The sequence below is a fragment of the Chiloscyllium punctatum genome, chromosome 10 (assembly GCF_047496795.1).
Source record: "Chiloscyllium punctatum isolate Juve2018m chromosome 10, sChiPun1.3, whole genome shotgun sequence".
Taxonomy (NCBI): Eukaryota; Metazoa; Chordata; class Chondrichthyes; order Orectolobiformes; family Hemiscylliidae; genus Chiloscyllium; species Chiloscyllium punctatum.
Window position 1 is genome coordinate 115,267,801 of NC_092748.1, and position 20,106 is coordinate 115,287,906.

General features: G+C 45.2%; 1 protein-coding gene across 4 annotated transcripts in view; it reads right to left on the reverse strand.

Annotated features, from left to right (window-relative positions):
• The window catches only part of LOC140482465 (anion exchange protein 3-like), a 227,358-nt gene that overhangs the window by 81,263 nt on the left and 125,989 nt on the right, over positions 1–20,106 (reverse strand). For all 4 annotated transcript variants that reach the window (XM_072579984.1, XM_072579986.1, XM_072579985.1 and 1 more), the window contains 6 exons: positions 18,976–19,112; positions 18,074–18,254; positions 12,223–12,358; positions 9,415–9,607; positions 5,250–5,361; positions 4,006–4,190 (listed from right to left, as the gene is read on the reverse strand). In XM_072579984.1, coding sequence (XP_072436085.1) covers positions 4,006–4,190; positions 5,250–5,361; positions 9,415–9,607; positions 12,223–12,358; positions 18,074–18,254; positions 18,976–19,112 — 944 coding nt within the window. The remainder of the gene's footprint in view (positions 1–4,005; positions 4,191–5,249; positions 5,362–9,414; positions 9,608–12,222; positions 12,359–18,073; positions 18,255–18,975; positions 19,113–20,106) is intronic.

Genomic DNA, 20,106 nt, shown 5'->3' on the forward strand with positions numbered 1-20,106 from the left:
GGGAGAGCCTTTTTCCTTGGATGGTGATGGCGAGCACGAGGGGGCATACCTATAAATTGAGGGGGGATAGATATAAGACATCTGTCAGAGGTAGTTTCTTTACTCAGAGAGTAGGAAGGGCTTGGATCGCACTGCCTTCCTACAGTAATAAACCCGCCAACTTTAAGGGCATTTAAATGGTCATTTAATAAACATATGGATGAAAACAGAATAGTGTAGGATATATAGGTTTCAGATTGGTTCCACTGGCCAGCACAACATTGAGGGCTGAAGGGCCTGTACTGAGCTGCAATGTTCTATGTGGGAGGAAACTCATGCAGACATGAGGAGATTGTGCAAACTCCACACAGATAGTTATCTGAGGCTGGAATTGAACTCAGGTCCCTCGCGCTGTGAGGTAGTGGTGATTAGATTAGATTAGATTACTTACAGTGTGGAAACAGGCCTTCGGCCCAACAAGTCCACACCGACCCTCCGAGGAACAACCCACCCAGACCCATTCCCCTACATTTACCCCCTCATCTAACACAACGGGGAATTTAGTGTGGCTAATTCACCTAACCTGCACATTTTTGGACTGTGGGAGGAAACCGGAGCACCCGGAGGAAACCCACGCAGACACGGGGAGAATGTGCAAACTCCACACAGTCGGTCGCCTGAGGTGGGAATTGAACCCGGGTCTCTGGCACTATGAGGCAGTGGCGCTAACCATTGAGCCACCGTGCCTGTTATGATAGCTCCTGTTCTTTCTTTTATTATTTGGAAACTTTAAGTATGATTTGAATTTCAGTATTGTGTGCATTTAGAAGGGGAACTATACTTTCTGTTTTATTTCTGAGTGCAGCACATAGTGGGAAGTTGCCTGGAAATTAATGTTCATGGACTTGGAAAAGGCTTGGTGTTGACTAGATCAGTATCTTAGAAGCAAGAGAAAAAGAGAAATAGATTGGATTGTTGCCAATGAGGTTTCCTTTGATGCAGGGAGACAGAGACAGAAATAAATTCATTTTGAAAGACAGAACCATTCAGAAGGTGAAGGAGTGTGCAGGTTTGTCTAAGAATGAAGCAAGTCATTCAGAGAGAGAAAAGGTTTGTAAAAATACCATTTATCTCTCTCCAAAGCAACCAGGCAGAAGAAACGAGGGTCTGAGTGACCTAAGGTCAGTAATGGATAAGGTCCAGAAAAAGAGATCTGTGGAAGAAGAAACGTTCCAAGATAAGTGAGCTGTGGTAGTCATTTTTGGGTCTTAGAATGAGACATTAACTCAAAAATAGCATTGTGTAAATGCAGACATCTGCTGAAAAGAAACCAATTATAATTGTATCCATTAGAGAAGGAACTTAAAATGGAGAGACTTGAGTAAGCTACAAGGATGAGGGTGAAAATATTGAATATTTATTTCTGATATTTGTGATAGGAATGTTTCAATAGTTCTTGCATAGTGTAAAATACATTACTTTTTTTGTGTGTAATACATTTTAATGTTCTTTTGCCTGTCGTGAATATGTTCAGTGAGTTACCTCCACATTAAAACAATTGCAAGAAAAAATAAGAGACATTGGTCTATCAAGCTAGTTTCACTCTGAGATCAGACTGAGTATTACTATCAACTTGGATTGTAACACCTCATTACATTACCCCAGTCCACCACACAAACCAGCCTTCCATCCATTGACTCCAACCACACTTCCCACTTTCCCTTGGGAAGCAGCCAACATCATCTAAGATCCCTCCCAAACTGGTTATACTCTCTTCCGCCCTCTTCCATTGGGTAGAACATACAAAAGCTTGTACCATTAGAATCAAGAACAGTGACTTGCCCACTATCATCAGACTTATGAAGGGACCTCTCATATTTTAAAGTTGATCTTTGCTGCACCTTCTCTGTAGGTGTAACACTCTATAGTCGGATCTAATATAACGTAATAGTTCCATTTTCGTGTGATCTCATGTTATAAGAAAATCGCGCAATCGCTGCACCATTTAAACTAATGGGGCCCGAATCCTGTTATAGCCAACACAGATAAGGAAAGTTCACCTTCTACAAATAATGGTCTAAATTTTTCAATCGCGTTAAAGCCGATTTGTGTTGTAGAAAGACACGTTAGAGCAGAACCGATTGTATTCTGCATTCTGTTCTATGACCCTGATGAGCTCATGTATGGTATGATTTGCTTCGATAACATGCATAACAGTACTTTTCACTGTATCTCAGTACATGTGACAATAATATAAACTAATCAAATCATTTGATCATATAAATTTAACAATATCTGTATTAAAATTTACAACTGGTCTAACATCAATTGTTCTGTCCCCTTTGTGCACAGGAATGTTTCCTATTTCCCCTTCCAAAAGATATGGATTTTTTTATTCTTTCATGGGATGTGGGCATTGCCAACAAGGTCAGAGTTTGTTGCCTGTCCCAGTTGTTCATGTGAGCAGCTTGTTTCACTACTTCAGAAGGGAGTTCAAAGTTAACCACATTGCTATGGGTCTGGAGTCACATGTAGGCCAGACAAGGACAGCAGATTTTGTTGTCATGGTCACCATCACTGAGACTAGCTTCTCATTCTAAGTTTATTAGTTAAATTCATGTTCTACCTATTGTCGCGGTGAAATCTGAACCACTGTCACCAGAACATTAGCATGGGTCTGTCAACTATTCATCCAGTGGCATTACCGTTATGCCACATCTTTCAATAGTCAATCATGAAAGGGAATTCCTTTGAAAGGGAATTAGATACATATTTTGAAGGGGGAAATTTATAGGATTCTGGGGAAACAAACAGCGCTAATGGGCTAGATCTTTCAAAAAGCCTACACAGGCACAATGGGCTGAATGGCCTCATTCTGTGTTGTACCATCCTCTGATTTTCTGACTCTATCTCTCCCTACATTTCACCGAAACTACCCCCTCTGTTCCTCTCAATACTCGTAGAACTGTACAGCATGGAAATAGACCCTTCAGTCAACTGGGACAATACATCCATCCTAGGACAAGCCAAACCAAGACACGCACAAGAATTCTTGGACGCATGGCATTCCAACTAGAACTCTATCAACAAACACATCAAGTTAGACCCCATCTACCACCCTCTGAGAAAATGAACAAGAAGTGACTTCACCACAGGAAATAACATCACCAAAGGAAATGACTTCACCAAACCAAAGAAACCCAAACATATAAATAGAAAGCAGGAAGTTTCAGCATTGCTTCGCATGAAGTCCACTGAAGATGTTACCTAGTAAGGTAATGAAATGTCTGGAAATGAACCTTTCAGCTCAGCGAGCAAACCTACATCCATGCACAACCCTCTGTGTGAAAAAGCTGCCCCTTAGGTCCCTTTAATATCTTTCCCCTCTCACCCTAAACCTATACCCTCTAGTTCTGGACTCTCCCACCCTTGGGAAAAGACAATAGACAATAGACAATAGATGCAGGAGTAGGCCATTCAGCCCTTCGAGCCTGCACCGCCATTCAATATGATCATGGCTGATCATTCCCAATCAGTATCCTGTTCCAGCCTTATCTCCATAACCCTTGACTCCACTATCTTTAAGAGCTCTATCCAATTCTTTCTTAAATGAATCCAGAGACTGGGCCTCCACTGCCCTCTGGGGCAGAGCATTCCACACAGCCACCACTCTCTGGGTGAAGTAGTTTCTCCTCATCTCTGTCCTAAATGGTCTACCCCGTATTTTTAAGTTGTGTCCTCTGGTTCGGCACTCCCCCATCAGCGGAAATATGTTTCCTCCTGCCAGAGTGTCCAATCCTTTCATAAGACCTTGGCTGTTTACATTATCCATGCCCCTCATAATTTTATAAACCTCTATAAGGTCACCCCTCAGCCTCTGATGCTCCAGGGAAAACAGACCCAGCCTATTCAACCTCTCCCTATAGCTCAAACTCTCCAACTCTGGCAACGTCCATGCAAATCTTATCTGAACCCAATGCTTTGAAAACTTTCTTCAGTTCAACCCTTGACCTTGCTATGTCTAACCTTGTCTGACATCAGGGTGGAGATACTGCGCCCGATCTCATGGTAATCCATGTTGGACTGCATTGGCCCGAGGAGGATAAAGATGAATCGTACAGGCACTGAAACTTCCAAAACTGACTCAAGGAAAACTGCTTCACTGAGGCGCACAAAGGCCATGGTGGGCTGTTCAAGAAAGGCAAGAGTCCCTAAAAAAAAACAAGGAAAGAGACAATTATAAGAATAGTCATCTAGTAGTCCAGACTCTGAGCATTACTGAAAATAAAAACATCTTGACAAAAATTTTTGTCAAACATCTTGCACTCATCAGGATAATTTGGCCCACAGCCTTTTTCCCGTCCAGGAGCAGTGGGAGACACAGCAGAGGTGACGTGGAGACCAGGAATGTTGAAAGGGAATGTTATTTGAAATGATTGTCCAGTCATCGGCCTAACTAGTTGGCATCACACTGGCACTAAAATTCTTATACCATCATGTGGGAAACAAAACAGCTTTCTGAAATGGAGCTAAATTCCTTCAACTTACTGGTTTAGAAATCTGTCAGGGGCATTACTTCTCTGCTATCACAAGCAAGCGCACCTTCAGTGGTCAACATAGGCGGTGGGATTCCCACAGTTCTAAGCACTATGTAAATTGGTCTTATCACCAACTTTGTGAATGGAACTTGAGTTATTTGTTCACTCTATGTGCTTAAAGCTGAAATAATGCAGATCAAAACTACCCCATGAGGAAAAAGCTATCCTGATCAGATCATTTCACACAGACACATGGAAGGCCCTAAAGTGGTCACCTTGAGTCTGAGTCCAAGAGTCCTGTCCAGCTTTCCTGAGAATGGTTTGAAAGTGTAAGAACTGACAAGTACACCTTTCTACATTAAAAACTAAAACTCTGCTCAACAAAAAGAAGCAAATAAAGGGAGACCCTTGAAATGTTTTCATTTTCTCATGATAAAGTGTATCTAACCCCGTGCTGTCCCTATTCTGGGAGTGTTTCATAGGGACAGTGTGGAGGAGCTTTGCTCTGTATCTAACCCCATGCTGCCCCTATCCTGGGAATGTTGATGGAGACAGTTTAGAGGGAGCTTAACTCTGTATCTAACACTTTGCTGTCTATGCTGTAGGGTTTTGTTGGTACTGTTATGTACCCATACTAATCGCCTACATCTAACTCACAACATCTGTATCAGGGGCTCTTTGTTTTGTGTTCAGAAAACTGATGAAGTTGAAATAGTTCAGCAGGTTACATACCGATGAGGACCACAGTTGCCTCTGCATTTTCTGGAATCTTCTCCATGAGCCTCTGTTCTGCTTTCCTTTTGTGCCTCTCACTGTGCCGGCTGCTTGGAGATCTGAAATGTTTCTGAAGGCAGAAAGGACTTTGAGTGACATTGCGAGGGAAAGGCCAGGTTTCAGATCTGTCTGCTCCATCCCCTAATCACACAATGCAGAACCAGACAATCGTACAGCACAGAGCAGGGCCATTCGGCCTTGTGCTGGCTCTTTGACTAAGCTCTCCAATTGATCCCACTGCCTCCTGCTTTTTCAACACACAACTTCAGATTTCTCCTCTTCAACTATTTCTCCAATTTCCATTTGAAAGTTCCCATTGAACCGTCATCACTTCCCTCTGAGGTGATTGCAACAATTCATTGCATCAGAAACAAGTGTTTTGGACCCGTCCAGAGCCCCTAAAAACACTTGAAGAAAGTAGCCCAGACCCTAACTTTGCTGGTGGTTTTAAGCAGGTGTATAGTGGATATTCCAGGAGGGATGCAGCTGGTCAAATCACTTAGTTTTAAACAAAACAGAATTTATTTGCAAGATTACTGAATGAAACACAAATAAAAGAGAAGAGAATACAGAATAACTTAACCTATCTGAAAGCCCAACAGACAATCTTAACTTAATAATGCTGTTCCAAATTCTTGCAACAATCCCCATAAACACCCCCTTGGCAAAAAAGATCAAATCAAACACAGTGTCTTATAGAGAGAGAGATGGCAGAGAGATTCAGTGTGGAACACCTTCTTCTGTGGAGCTATTTCCTGGGCTAGCAGGATTCCTTCAATCTGGCCTACTTTCAATGAACAGTCAGACTGCGAAAACCAAACCAAAACCAAACCAGAGAAAAGCTTTGACAAAGGGTCAGTTAGACTCGAAACGTCAGCTCTTTTCTCTCCTTATAGATGCTGCCAGACCTGCTGAGATTTTCCAGCATTTTCTTTTTTGGTCAGAGAAAAGCTGAGCTGGGAGGACTGGCCACTCCCCTGTCATTGTACAAGTGTTTTTTTTAAACTTGAAAGCCTTTTGTCTGAGGCAGTATTTGTTAGCTATTATCAAATTGGCCCTAAAACCCTTCAATCCCAGACCTTTCAGAATCACTGCTTTTCCGACCTTTCTTCAAAAAAAGCCAAGGACAGCGTACCCTTGTTACAGGAGCAACATCATTACACAACAGACCCCCCATCCCAACACACTCCCCATCTCCCCACCCCACCCCATCCCACCCCACCCCACCATTCTTTTACTATTTATCTTTGAGCTATTTGCTCTGGCTGCAGCTGGAAACAGTTTCCTCTCAAACTGCCTCATAACGTCGGACAGCTCAATTACATTATGCCTTTAGCTGTCACAGTTCTCTGTAAAAGAAGCCCAGCCTCTCCACATTCCTCAACCCTGGTCCCAGTGGAGTAAATCCCCTCCCCACGCTCTCTAATACCATTATATCCTCCCTAAAGACTCCCGGCCTGAACCCAATGCTCTACACCAAGGAGTGTCTCGAAATAACCCCAATCTTCTGCATAAGGGAGTGTCTCGAGACAAATCCAACTTTGACATCAAAGAGCAGCTTGAAATAAGCTTTTCTTCTACAATAAGAGGTGGCTCTAAACAAATCCAATCTCCTACACCAGGGAATGTCTCTAAACATAGCCAAACTTCTACACCAGACAATATCTCTAAATATAGCCAAGCTTCAACATAGGGAGTGTCTCTAAACAAATCCAATCTCCTACACCAGGGAGTGTCTCTAAACACGGCCAATCTCCTACACCAGGGAGTGTCTCTAAACACAGCCAATCTCCTACATCAGGGAGTGTCTTGAAAGAAATCCAATCTTCTACACCAGGGAGTGTCTCTAAGCAAATCCAATCGCCTACACCAGGGAGTGTCTCTAAGCAAATTCAAACTTCTACACCAGGGAGTGTCTCTAAACAAATCCCTCAGCATCCTTCTGCATCCAGAAGTGCGTCAGATTGGGTTCATTCAGTCATGAGGGACGTGTTTTACCTGGTGGTCATAGCCAGCACAGACTTGTTTCTGAATTACCAAATCCCATGGAGCTAGACAGTCACTGTCTGAGATACTGACAGAGCCAATGCACAATAGACCATTCAGCCCCTCGAGCCTGCTCTGCCATTCAATAAGACCAAGGCTGAGCTGGTTGGATTTCAAATTCTGCATTTCCATCTACCCCTGATAGCCATTGATTCCCTTGCCGAACAATAATAGGGGAGAGTCCACCGAGCATTCTCTGAGTGTCTGGATTAACCGTCCAGTGATAATACCACTGGCCAATGGCTTTCCTCACCAAATCACCAATGGGACTTTACATCTATTATCCACCATAACGAAATCAGCTGTGTTTTCTAATTAATGAGACTACATTCAATTCCCATTAAGGGCAATGCAGACCCTCAGAGGTGAGGGAGAGATAGAAGAGGATAGCTCAAAACGGAGTTGGATGGGGAGATAAAGAACTTCACCTCCTACAGTGCCCATTTCTCGCTAAAGGCATTAAGTATCAGTAGATACTGTATGCTTCCTTCCCAAGGATACTGGGCACTAACATAACCCTGGAAAAAGGGCAAGCCAGTAACTCTGACTCTCTCCACAGCCCACTGCCTGGACCTGCCCATATCCTTCAGCGCCAGGTGTCCAAAGGTCAGGAGCATGGGGCTGATCAAAACGCAACAAAAGATTTCTCAAATAATTCCTTACCTCAAGAGATCTGGGAGGAAAACAGGAACAGGAATAGTTCATTCAGCCTGCCTCCCCTCCCCTCCCATCATCAATGTGGTTAGCACTGGTTAGCACTGCTGCCTCACAGCGCCAGAGACCCGGGTTCAATTCCCACCTCAGGCAACTGTCTGTGTGGAGTTTGTCACATTCTCCCCGTGTCTGCGTGGGTTTCCTCCCACAATCCAAAAACGTGCACGTTAGGCGAATTGGCCACACTAAATTGCCCATAGTGTTAGGTGAAGGGGTAAATGTAGGGGAATGGGTCTGGGTGGGTTACCCTTCAAAGGGTCAGTGTGGACCTGTTGGGCTGAAGGGCCTGTATCCACACTGTAAGTAATCTAATCTAATCAATCTGCTTCTCAACGGTATTAACCACCTCAATCAGCCTCAGTTCAATTTTTGTTATTCTTTCCTTGGAGATGGGTGTCTTTGGCAAGATCAGCATCTTTGGCAAGATCAGCATCTCTAAATGCCCTCAAAGGGAGTGGTTTGTTAGGTCATTTTTGGGGCGGGGAGGCGGTGGGGGGGTGGGGATTTGGAGCCACCAACATTGCAGTAGGTCTGGAATCACATGTAGGCCAGACCTGATAAGGATGGCAGATTTCTCTGCCTTAAGGGCATTAGTGAGCCAGAAGGGTTTTTACAACAATCAGTGATAGTTTCATACTCATCATCACTGAGACTGGCTTTCCATTCCAGTTTTTAGAAATTGGATTTAAATCCCAGCAGCCGCTGTGTTGGGATTTGAACCTGTCTCCCCTGAGCGTTAGCCTGAGTCTAATAGCCTGGATTACTAGCTCAGGGACTTAGAACATAGAACATAGAACATAGAACAATACAGCACAGAACAGGCCCTTCGGCCCACGATGTTGTGCCGAACTTCTAACCTAGATTAAGCACCCATCCATGTACCTATCCAAATGCCGCTTAAAGGTCGCCAATGAATCTGACTCTACCACTCCCACGGGCAGCGCATTCCATGCCCCCACCACTCTCTGGGTAAAGAACCCACCCCTGACATCTCCCCTATACCTTCCACCCTTCACCTTAAATTTATGTCCCCTTGTAACACTCTGTTGTACCCGGGGAAAAAGTTTCTGACTGTCTACTCTATCTATTCCTCTGATCATCTTATAAACCCCTAAGGGAACACCTTTCCCTGTCAAAAATTTATTGTCCCGGCCTTTGAGTATAGGTGACCTCCCAACCTCACCTGTTTGAGTTTGTCATCGGGGGTGGCGGTGAGGTGGAGGTGGGGTGGGGGGTGGTGGCGGGAGGCGGTGGGGGGGGGGGGGGGTTGGAGAGTTAATGAGTGGCCAAGAAGCAAATCCTTCATTCCCCCCCACCCTCCCCACTGCATCCCATGTGCATTCCAACAAGAGTTCGCCCTCACCTGAGGGCCTGAATCCACCTTCTTGGGGTCTTGCACCTCGATGCGTTCATCTCCCATCAGGGGCATGGTGGTGGAGGAATCCTTTGACACTTTGAGCTCATGGTGGGGGTGGTGAACACCCAGGTTGGTTGCTTTGGTGGAGCCAGAGACGTTCCGAGGGAAAAAGATTCCTTCTTTCTCATCGTTAGGATGGCTGCAACACAACACAAGGACATAGTCCCCAACATTCCCAACGCAGCAAACAATTTTCAGGTACATTGAATCAGAGGAACACAATCATACAATCCCTACGGTGCAGAAAGAGGCCATTCAGCCCATTATATCTGCACCAACCCTCTGAACAGTGTCCCACCCAGACCCAGCACCCCCACTTCCCCATCCTATCCCTGTATTTCCCATGTCTAATCCACCTATCTTGCACATCCCTGAACACTATGGGCAATTTCCCATTGCTAATCCACCCTGACCTGTGTATCTTTGGATTGTGGGAAGAAACTGGAGCACCCGGAGGAAACCCACGCAGAAACAGGGTGAACGTACAAACTCCACACAGACCTGAGGCTGGCATCAAACCCAGGTCCTTGGCACTGTGAGGCAGCAGTGCTAACCACTGAGCAGCCATGCCAGCCTACAGAAGAGATGAGGGGCAGTGCATTTGGCGATGCAAAGCATATATTACAATGACCACACAGTCCATGCTGACTGTTTCAAAGACCCTCCTTATTCATCACACTGTTTTCCAGTTTATACATTCATGGGATGAGGGCATCATTAGTTGGGGAAACATTTATTGCCTGTCCCTAGTTGCTCTTGAGACGTTGGTGGTGAGCTGTGCAGCACAGAGGGAGCTGAGCCTTCTTGTAAATGAAATATTAGCATGTAGGTGCAGCTAGTAACAAAGGAGGCTTTTACTGTAAGGGGTTTGGGTTTAAAAACAGGGAAGTCTTGTTACAGCTCTACAGGGTCTTGGTGAGGCTGTGGACACTTCTGGTTCCTGTCTTTAAGAAAGGATATTTTGGCAGTGGAGGTAGTTAAAAAACTGAGGGGCCACCTGAATGAAGTGTATAAAATTACGAGAGGGTGGATAGTCTCTACTCCACAGTGAAAATGTCAAATACGAGAGGGTGTACGTTTAGGGTGAGAGAAGGCAAGTTTACAGATGGTGCATGAGGCAAGTTGTTGCAGAGGAAGGCAGGTGCCTGGAGCATACTGCCAGGGGAGGTGGTAAATGCAGAAACAGCAGCAATGTTTAATAGGCATTTAGACAGACATGTGAGCAAGCAGGGGATGGAGAGGTATGGACCATGTGCAGGCAGGTGGGTCATTTTAGAATGGCATCATGGTCAACATGGATGTGGTGGGCCAAAGGGCATGCCCCTGTGCTGTACTGTTCTATGTTCAATTTTACCTGGCACTTGTGTGGCAAGAAAGCTTTTCACTGTCCCTCAGTACACCTGGATCAATTCAATTCAATTCAATTCAGTTCAATGTTACTTGCCACTCATCAGCCGAAACTTGGCTATTATACAGATTTTGCTGCATTTGGACATGGACTGCTTCCATACTTGAGGAGTCACGAACATTGTGTAATCATTGGTGAACATCCCCACTTCTGACCTTATGATGGAGGGAAGATCATTGATGAAGTAGCTGAAGGTGGTTGGGTCTACGACTCTACCCTGAGGAACTCCTGCAGAGATGTCCTGGAGCTGAGATAACTTACCTCCACCTGAGATAACCACCACCATCTTCCTATGTGTCAGGTCTGACTCCAACCAGCAGAGAGTTTGCACTTCATACACATTGATTCCAGTTTTAATAAGGCTCTTTGATGCCACACTCAATCAGATACAGCTTTGATATTATGTACTATCACTCCCCTCTCTCCTCTGGAATTCAGCTCTTTTGTCCATGTTTGACCCAAGGCTGTAATGCGGTCAGGAGCTGAGTGACCCTGGGGGAACCCAAACTGACCATCACTGAACAGGTTATTGCTGAGCAGGTGCTGCTTGATAGCTCTGTTACTGACCCCTTCCATCACTTTGCTGATGGTCAAGAGGAGACTGATGGGGTGGGAATTTGCTAGGCTGGATTTGTCCTGCTTTTTATGTACGGGACATGCCTGGACAATTTCCCACATTGTTAGGCAGTTGCCAGTGTTGTATACTATTGCCAGAATGTTGTCAGGGCCCATAGCCTCCAAATTTATTAATATCACATGGAGTGAATCAGATTCGGTGAAGACTGGCATCTGTGATTCTATACATTTGTTATTCTGTATATAAACCCCCTGAATCCCTCGATTAGATTCTAGCATTCAATACATATCTAGATATCTGTTATTCTGTATATAAACCCCCTGAATCCCTTGATTAAATTCCAGTCTGTAACTCCCTCCTGGGTATCTGTTATTCTCTATGTAAATCACCCCAAACACCTCAATTAAATTCCAGTCTGTAACTCCCTCCTGGGTATCTGTTATTCTCTATGTAAATCACCCCAAACACCTCAATTAGATTCCAGTCTGTAACTCCCTCCTGGGTATCTGTTATTCTCTATGTAAACCACCCCAAACCCCTCAATTAGATTCCAGTCTGTAACTCCCTCCCGGGTATCTGTTATTCTCTATGTAAACCACCCCGAACCCCTCAATTAGATTCCAGTCTGTAACTCCCTCCTGGGTATTGGCATTTCAATATATAAACCCCTCTGAACCACTTTATTCCATTCCAGCCTCTCACTCTCTCCCGTGGTAGCTCAGATTCTTGGAGGACTGGGGTCACAAAGCCTCCCCTCCCCCTGCGGTACCTGTGTTTGACAAGGAGTGCTCTCAATACACTGGCCCTGTCTTCCGGTTTGATCTGATCTGTGATCACCATGGTTTCCACCACCAGCTGGGCTATTCCAGGCAATGTTTTCTGCTCCAGATCCAGCAGCACAGCACCTGCGAGAGACACACAAAAACACTTTATTCACTCATCCCACTCATTCACATCGCTGGCGGGCCCAGCATTTATTATCTGTCCCTAGTTGCCCTCTTTGAGAAGGTGGTAGTGAGTTGCCTTCTTGAACTACTGCAGTCGTAGAATCATAGAATCTTACAGGCCTTTGGCCCGAACTGGTCCATGCTGACCAAAATATTCAGCTGCTCTAATCCCATTTCCCTGCACCCTTCTAAACCTTTCCTATCCATGTCCAAATGCCTTTTAAATGTTGTTAATGTACCCATCTCAGCCACTTCTGGTTGCTGTGCTGTGAGTAGACCTACAATGTCCTTCAGGGAGGGAGTTCCAGGATTTTGACCCAGCGACAGGATCGGCGATATATTTCCAAGTCAGGATGGTGAGTGGCTTGGAGGGGAACTTGCAGGGGATGGTGTTCAGAAACTCTTCCCACTTACAAATCTCTCAATCCACCAAACATAAATGCTCCATAGTATGTGTACTTGCATCCCTACCTCACTCATATTTGACTGACCCCTCTATCCCCATTTACACACCCATCCCATTTACAATGTCCTTAACCCCACTTACTTTCCCCTTACCTCGAGCTTCCAAGTCCCATTTGCTGTCTACATTTACCTCGTCACCCCATTTACAATCCCCTGAACCTTCAAGCCACTTTCTCACTTCCCGAACGCCCCTCACTCCAAACCCCTGAACACGGTCTCCCCTGAATCTTCTCTTGTTATTTACATTTCTCCCTCAGCCAGCAAACATCATCCCCTTCCCCAAACTCATTTACAATGCTTAGGAACCGCTGGACCCCATTCACATTCTCCCAGAACACTGTCTCACTACTTATATTCCCCCTCTCACTCCCTCCCAACTGCGATCCCTGAGCTCTCCCCCTGCATGGACAGATGAAGTGAGGGTTTGGGAAGGGACTGGAGCAGCTATTTCAGAACTTGACATCTCTGGACAGCTCCTTCTCACCGTCTGGAGCCCAGTCTGTGTGAATTCTCCGGTGAACCACAAAATATCTCCGAGTTCTCTGAGTAAACGCTCTTCAGCTCTATAACCTAGACGGAATGTTGATAAACCTGTAAAATAACCTCGCTTTATATAAAGAAAACAAAGGACTGTAGATGCTGGAAATCAGAAACAAAGTAAGTTCCTATCAGTTCTGAAGAAGGGTCATTGGACCCGAAACATTAATTCTTATTTCTCTCCACAGATGGTGCCAGACCTGCTGAGTTTCTCCAGCAATTTCTGACTTTGTTTCTTTGTTTTTATCACTGTCAAAACATCTTCCAGCATGACACAAGGTAGTTATCAAACGATATTCAAGACCCAACACAAAAAAAAATAAAGAATTGCAGATGCTAGAAATCAGAAACAACAACAGACATTGCTGGAAATTCTCAGCAGGTCTGGCAGCATCTATAGAGAGAAAGAAAAGGTAATGTTTCAGATCCAGTGACTCGTCTTCAGGACAGAACAGTTCTGCTTTCTCTCCAAAGATGCTGCCAGACCTGCTGTTGTTTTATAGCAATTTAAAACATAGAACATAGAACATTACAGCGCAGTACAGGCCCTTCGGCCCTCGATGTTGCACCACCCTGTGGACACAATCTGAAGTCCATCTATCCTACACTATTCCATTCTCATCCATATGTTTATCCAATGACCATTTAAATGCCCTTAAAGTTGCCGAGTCTGCTACTGTTTTATTTTGTAACATTTAGAACCAAGCCAAATCCAGTCACACAGCGCATAAAATAGACCTTTCAATCCATCTCGGCCATGCTGACCAGATATCCTAAATTAATCTATTTGCCAGCACTTGGCCCATGTCCCTTTAAACCCTTCCTACTCATACACCCATCCAGATGCCTTTTAAATGTTGTAATTGTACCAGCCTCCACCACTTCCTCTGGCATCTCATTCCATATACGTACTACTCTCTGCATGAAAACGTTACCCTTTAGGTCCCTTTTAGATCTTTCCCCTCTTACTGTAAACCTATATCCTCTAGTTTTGGACTCCCCTACCCAAGGGAAAAGACCTCATGATTTTATAAACCTCAATCAGGTCACCCCTCAGCTTCCGAGGCTCCAGAGAAAACAGCCCTAGCCTAGTCAGCTTCTCCCTGTAGCTCAAACCCTCCAACTTTGGGAACATCTTTGTCAATCCTTTCTACACCCTCTCATGGTTAATAAATATATGTGAAGATATTAGGTGACTAAAACTTTGGCGAAGAGGTAAACTGTAAGAAATGCCTTAATGTTGGCAGTGGGAATGAGCTGGGGGAGACATGGAGAGGTTTAGGAAGGAAATCCCAGAGATTGAGACTGAGAAATTACCATCAAGTGTAAAAAGATTAACATGAACTGAAACCAGAACAGAAATTGACCGAAGTGGAGCAGCTCCAACCCCTCACCCCAGCACAGCTGGAGCCCCAGGACTTTGTTGTGGGCCAATGATTGATGTACATCATGTCCCAGGCCATTGTCATAGAACCCAGAGGCCCAGGCTAATGCTCTGAACATAGAACATTACAGCGCAGTACAGGCCCTTCGGCCCTCGATGTTGCGCCGACCTGTCATACCAATCTGAAGCCCATCTAACCTACACTATTCCATGTACGTCCATATGCTTGTCCAATGACGACTTAAATGTACTTAAACTTGGCGAATCTACTACCATTGCAGGCAAAGCATTCCATACCCTTACTACTCTCTGAGTAAAGAAACTACCTCTGACATCTGTCCTATATCTATCACCCCTCAATTTAAAGCTATGCCCCCTCGTGCTCGCCGTCACCATACTTGGAAAAAGGCTCTCCCTGTCCACCCTATCTAACCCTCTGATTATCTTGTATGTCTCTATCAAGTCACCTCTCAACCTTCTTCTCTCTAACAAAAACAGCCTCAAGTCCCTCAGCCTTTCCTCATAAGACCTCCCCTCCATACCAGGCACCATCCTAGTAAACCTCCTCTGCACCCTTTGCAAAGCTTCCACATCCTTCTTATAATGCAGTGACCAGAACTGTACACAATACTCCAAGTGTGGCCGTACCAGAGCTTTGTACAGCTGTAGCATAACCTCATGGTTCCAGAACTCAATCCCTCTATTAATAAAAGCTAAAACACTGTGTGCCTTCTGAACAAACCTGTCAACCTGGGTGGCAACTTTCAAGGATCTGTGTACCTGGACACTGAGATTTCTCTGCTCATCTACACTACCAAGAATCTTACCATTAGCCCAGTACTTTGCATTCCGGTTACTCTGACCAAAGTGAATCACCTCACACTTGTCCACATTAAACTCCATTTACCACCTCTCAGCCCAGCTCTGCAGCTTATCTATGTCTCTCTATAACCTACAACATCCTTCGTCACTATCCACAACTCCATCGACCTTAGTGTCATCTGCAAATTTACTAACCCACCCTTCTATGCCCTCATCCAGGACATTTATAAAAATGACGAACAGCAGTGGACCCAACACTGACCCTTGCAGTATACCACTGGGAACTGGACTCCAGGATGAACACTTCCCATCAAACACCACCCTCTGTCTTCTTTCAGCAAGCCAATTACTGATCCAAACTGCTATATCTCCCACAATCCCATTCCTCCACATTTTGTATAATAGCCTACTGTGGGGAACCTTATCGAACACCTTGCTACAATCCGTAAACACCACATCAACTGGTTTACTCTCATCTACCTGTTTGGTCACCTTCTCAAAGAACTCAATAAGGTTGTGAGGCACGACATGCCCTTCACAAAACCATGCTGACTATCCCTAATCAAATTATTCTTTTCTAGATGATTATAAATCCTATCTCTTATAACCTTTTCCAACACTTTACCAACAACTGAAGTAAGGCTCACTGATCTATAATTACCAGGGTTGTCTCTACTCCCCTTCTTGAACAGGGGAACCACATTTGCTATCCTCCAGTCTTCTGGCACTATTCCTGTAGACAATGACGATTTAAAAATCAATGTCAAAGGCTCAGCAATCTCCTCCCTGGCCCAGGGGACCTATCTATTTTCAAACTCTGCAGGATTTCTAATACCTCTTCCTTGTGAACCTCAATCCCACCTAGTCTAGTAGCCTGTATCTTAGTATTCTCCTCAACAACATTATTGTTTTCTAGAGTGTATACTGTCGAAAAATATTCATTTAGTGTTTCCCCTATCTCCTCTGACTCCACACACGACTTCCCACTACTACTCTTGATTGGCCCTAATCTTACTCTCGTCATTCTTTTATTCCTTAAATACCTATAGAAAGCCTTAAGGTTTATCCTGAACCTATCCGCTAACAACTCCTCTTGTCTCCTCCTGGCTCTTCTGAGCTCTCTCTTTAGGTCTTTCCTGGCTACCTGAGTACACAGGTTCGAATCTCACCACAGCAGCTAATAGAATTTAAACTTGATTAGTAAATCTGGAATTGAAAGTTAGTTTCAGTGAGGGTGACCATGAACCCATCGTCGATAAAAGCTCATCTGGGTCACTAATGTCCTTTAGGGAAGGAAACTGCCATCCTTACCTGGTCTGGCCTCCAAGTAACTCAAGGCCACAGCAATGTGGTTGACCCTTAACTGCCTCTGAAATGGCCGTATGACAATAAGACATAGGAGCAGAGAGAGGGCATTCAGCCCATCGATTCTGTTCCGCCATTCATATGGCTGTGATGTGATAATCCTCAATTCCACTTTCCTGCCTTTCCCCCATAACCCTTCATTCCCTTCCTGATTAAAAATCTGCCTCTGCAGTAAAGAATTCCACAGATACACTCCTCTCCGAGAGAAGAAATTCCTCCTCATCTCTCTTTTAAATGGGGGAGGTTGACTCCTTATTCTGAGATAATGCCCTCTGGTCCTAGACTCTCCCCCAAGGGGAAACCACTTCTCCACATCTCCCCTGTCAGGTTTCTGAAGGATCCTGTATGTATCAACACGCTCTCCTCTCCTTTTTCTATATTTCAATGAGAAAAATACCAACCTACTCACTCTCTCGTCATAAGACGGTCCCTCTATATCCGGCATCAGCTGAGTGAGCCCTCTCTGGACTGTCTCCAACATCAATCATTATTTAGGTAAGAGGATCAAAACTGCTCATGATGTTCCAGCTCTAGTCTGACTACTGTTTTGCATAGTTTAGCAAAACTGCTTCACCTTTATACCCCACTTCCTTTGCAATAAAGGCCAACAGTCCATTCACCTTCCCTATTACCCTTTCAACTTGGACAGTAGCTTTTCCTGGTTCATGCACAAAGATTCCAAAATCCCTCTGTTGTGTTGCTTTCTTCAGTCTTTCTCAATTTAAATAATAGTCAGCTCCTCTGTTCTTCCTGCCAAAGTGCAAAATCTCACATTTTCACAGTAAGCCATCCAGTTCAAGGGCAATTAGGGACGTTGGTCCCGACCAGTGACACCCACATCTCAGGAATGAAGGAAACAAAGTTGTAATTGTCTAAACTCCAGAGAACAGAAGTCACATAACATCAGGTTATAGCCCAACAGGTATATTTGAAATTACAAGCACCTCCAAAAGCTTGTGGTTTCAAATAGACCTGTTAACCTGGTGTCATGTGACCTCTGACCTTGTCCACCCCAGACCGACACCAGCACATGGAAGGTATGGGGTTGGAAGCTGAGCTCAGGGTTACACAGGAAGAGTGTACCCCGTGATGGTACTCACCTTGTGCGATGGTCTTCCTCAGTTCCAAGAGGCTGCGGAACGTGAGGGACGCCACGTGCGGCTTTCCCCACTTGTCTGTCTCTGATTCCACGTCTTCCTCAAACTTGATCCACCGAGCGGTCTCCTGCCACGACATCTCATTGTTCTTCCCCAGCACCAGCTCGTTCAGCTCGACGAAAACCTGTCCGAATGAAGGGGGTGGGGTGTAGGGGTCAGGATACGGGGTGGGGGGGTGGGGGGGGCGGGGGAGGGCAAGAGTGAGATAGGCACTCAGAAAGCTGCAGCTGCCAGATCAGAGGAGTGGTGAGTGGAATGGAGATGCCAACAGTTAGATCCCCCTCCCCAGGCCCTCCCCATCTCCCTCAGCAACCTGACCCCCTCTGGGCCACACCCAGTGATGCCTACCACTGACTTAACCCAGGGGGTGCTGTCCTGAGCTGCAATACTATTGCTCAATAGGTTTGCACCCTCTCCTCCAATCCTACCTTGGACCCAATTGCCTTTGGGTCTATGATCAACAGGACGGAGGGGGTGCTGTCTTGCCAGAGGTGCCATCCTTCAGAAGGGGTGCTGAGGTCCAAATCAGCCTCTGAGGGGGCAGTGTAAAAGATTCATTGGCCTCACTTTGAAAGCACCACGAGGGAGTCCATGTCCAATGTCCTGCACCAAAATCCATCCCATCACCAAACCAATAAATGGCCTGGTCATTGTTTTGCTGTTGCTTGTGGGAGCTTGCTGTGCACAAGTTGGAATTTCTGACATCACGGGCAGCGACTGCACTTCCAGAAAGTGCCTCGTCAGCTGCAAATGAATGCCCTGAGGTTGTGAAAGGCGCTACACAAATGCACACGCCGTGTTACATTGAACGATGGCAGAGTGAAGGTGTAGAAAATGCTCTGTACCTCATGGGGCCTTCTGTCCAGCTGGAACCTCTTCATCCCGGCCTGTGGGACTTTGATGCTGACTTTGCTCATTTGACTTTTGGACGGTTTCTTCACCAGATGCCGACGCACACCTGGGTTGTCCTCGAATCGGTGGCCTGAGGGTAAAGAGGGATATTGGGTTGGGAAAGCTGCATCATCCATCGAGATGTTATTGTCCTTTGGTCTTTTACAGGTGTAACCAGCTCAGTTTGTTACCCATTTGCAATTGCCCTGACAATGTGCTAGGGCCATTTCAGAAGGCGGTTACAACAATGCAAACAAGAGGAGGCCACTCAGCCCTTCAAGCCTGTTTCCCCATTCAATATGATTGTGGCTCATCTGATTTTGACCTCAACTCTACGGTCCTATCTATTCTCTGATAATTTTCCATCCCCTTCATCATCAAGAATCTATCTCCCTTTGCCTTAAAAATATTGAAAGACTCTGCACCCACTGCCTTTTGAGGAATGAAATTCCAAAGACTCAACCCTCTGAGAGAAATATTGTTCCCTTATTTCTGTCTTAAATGGACAACCCTTTATTTTTAATCGATAACCCTAGTTCTAGACGATCTCACAAGGGGAAACATACTTTCCACCTTCCCACCTTCAAGATCCTATATGGAATTTCAGAATCCTACAGCACAGAGACAGGCCCTTGGCCCCAAACTGGTCTGTGCCGACCAAAATGTCCATCCAGGCTAACCCCATTTCCCTGCACTTGGCCCATATCCTTCTAATCCTTCCCTATCCATGTATTTGTCCAAATGCCTTTTCAATGTCGTTAATGTACCTGCCTCAACCAATTCCGCTGGCAGCTCATTCCATATGCGTACCACACTCTGGGTAAAAAGTTGCCCCTCAGGTTCCCTTTTATTCTTTCCCCTCTCACCTTAAACTGATATCCTCTAGTCCTTGACTCCCCAACCCTGGAAAAAAGACTGAGTGTATTCACTGTATCCATGCCTCTCACGATCTTATACACTTCTATAAAATCCCCCCCTCAGTCTCCCTATGCTCTAAAGAAAAAAGTCCCAGCTTGTCCAACCTCTCCCTATAACTCAGACCCTTGAGACCTGGCAACATCCTTGTAAATTTCTTCTGCACTCTT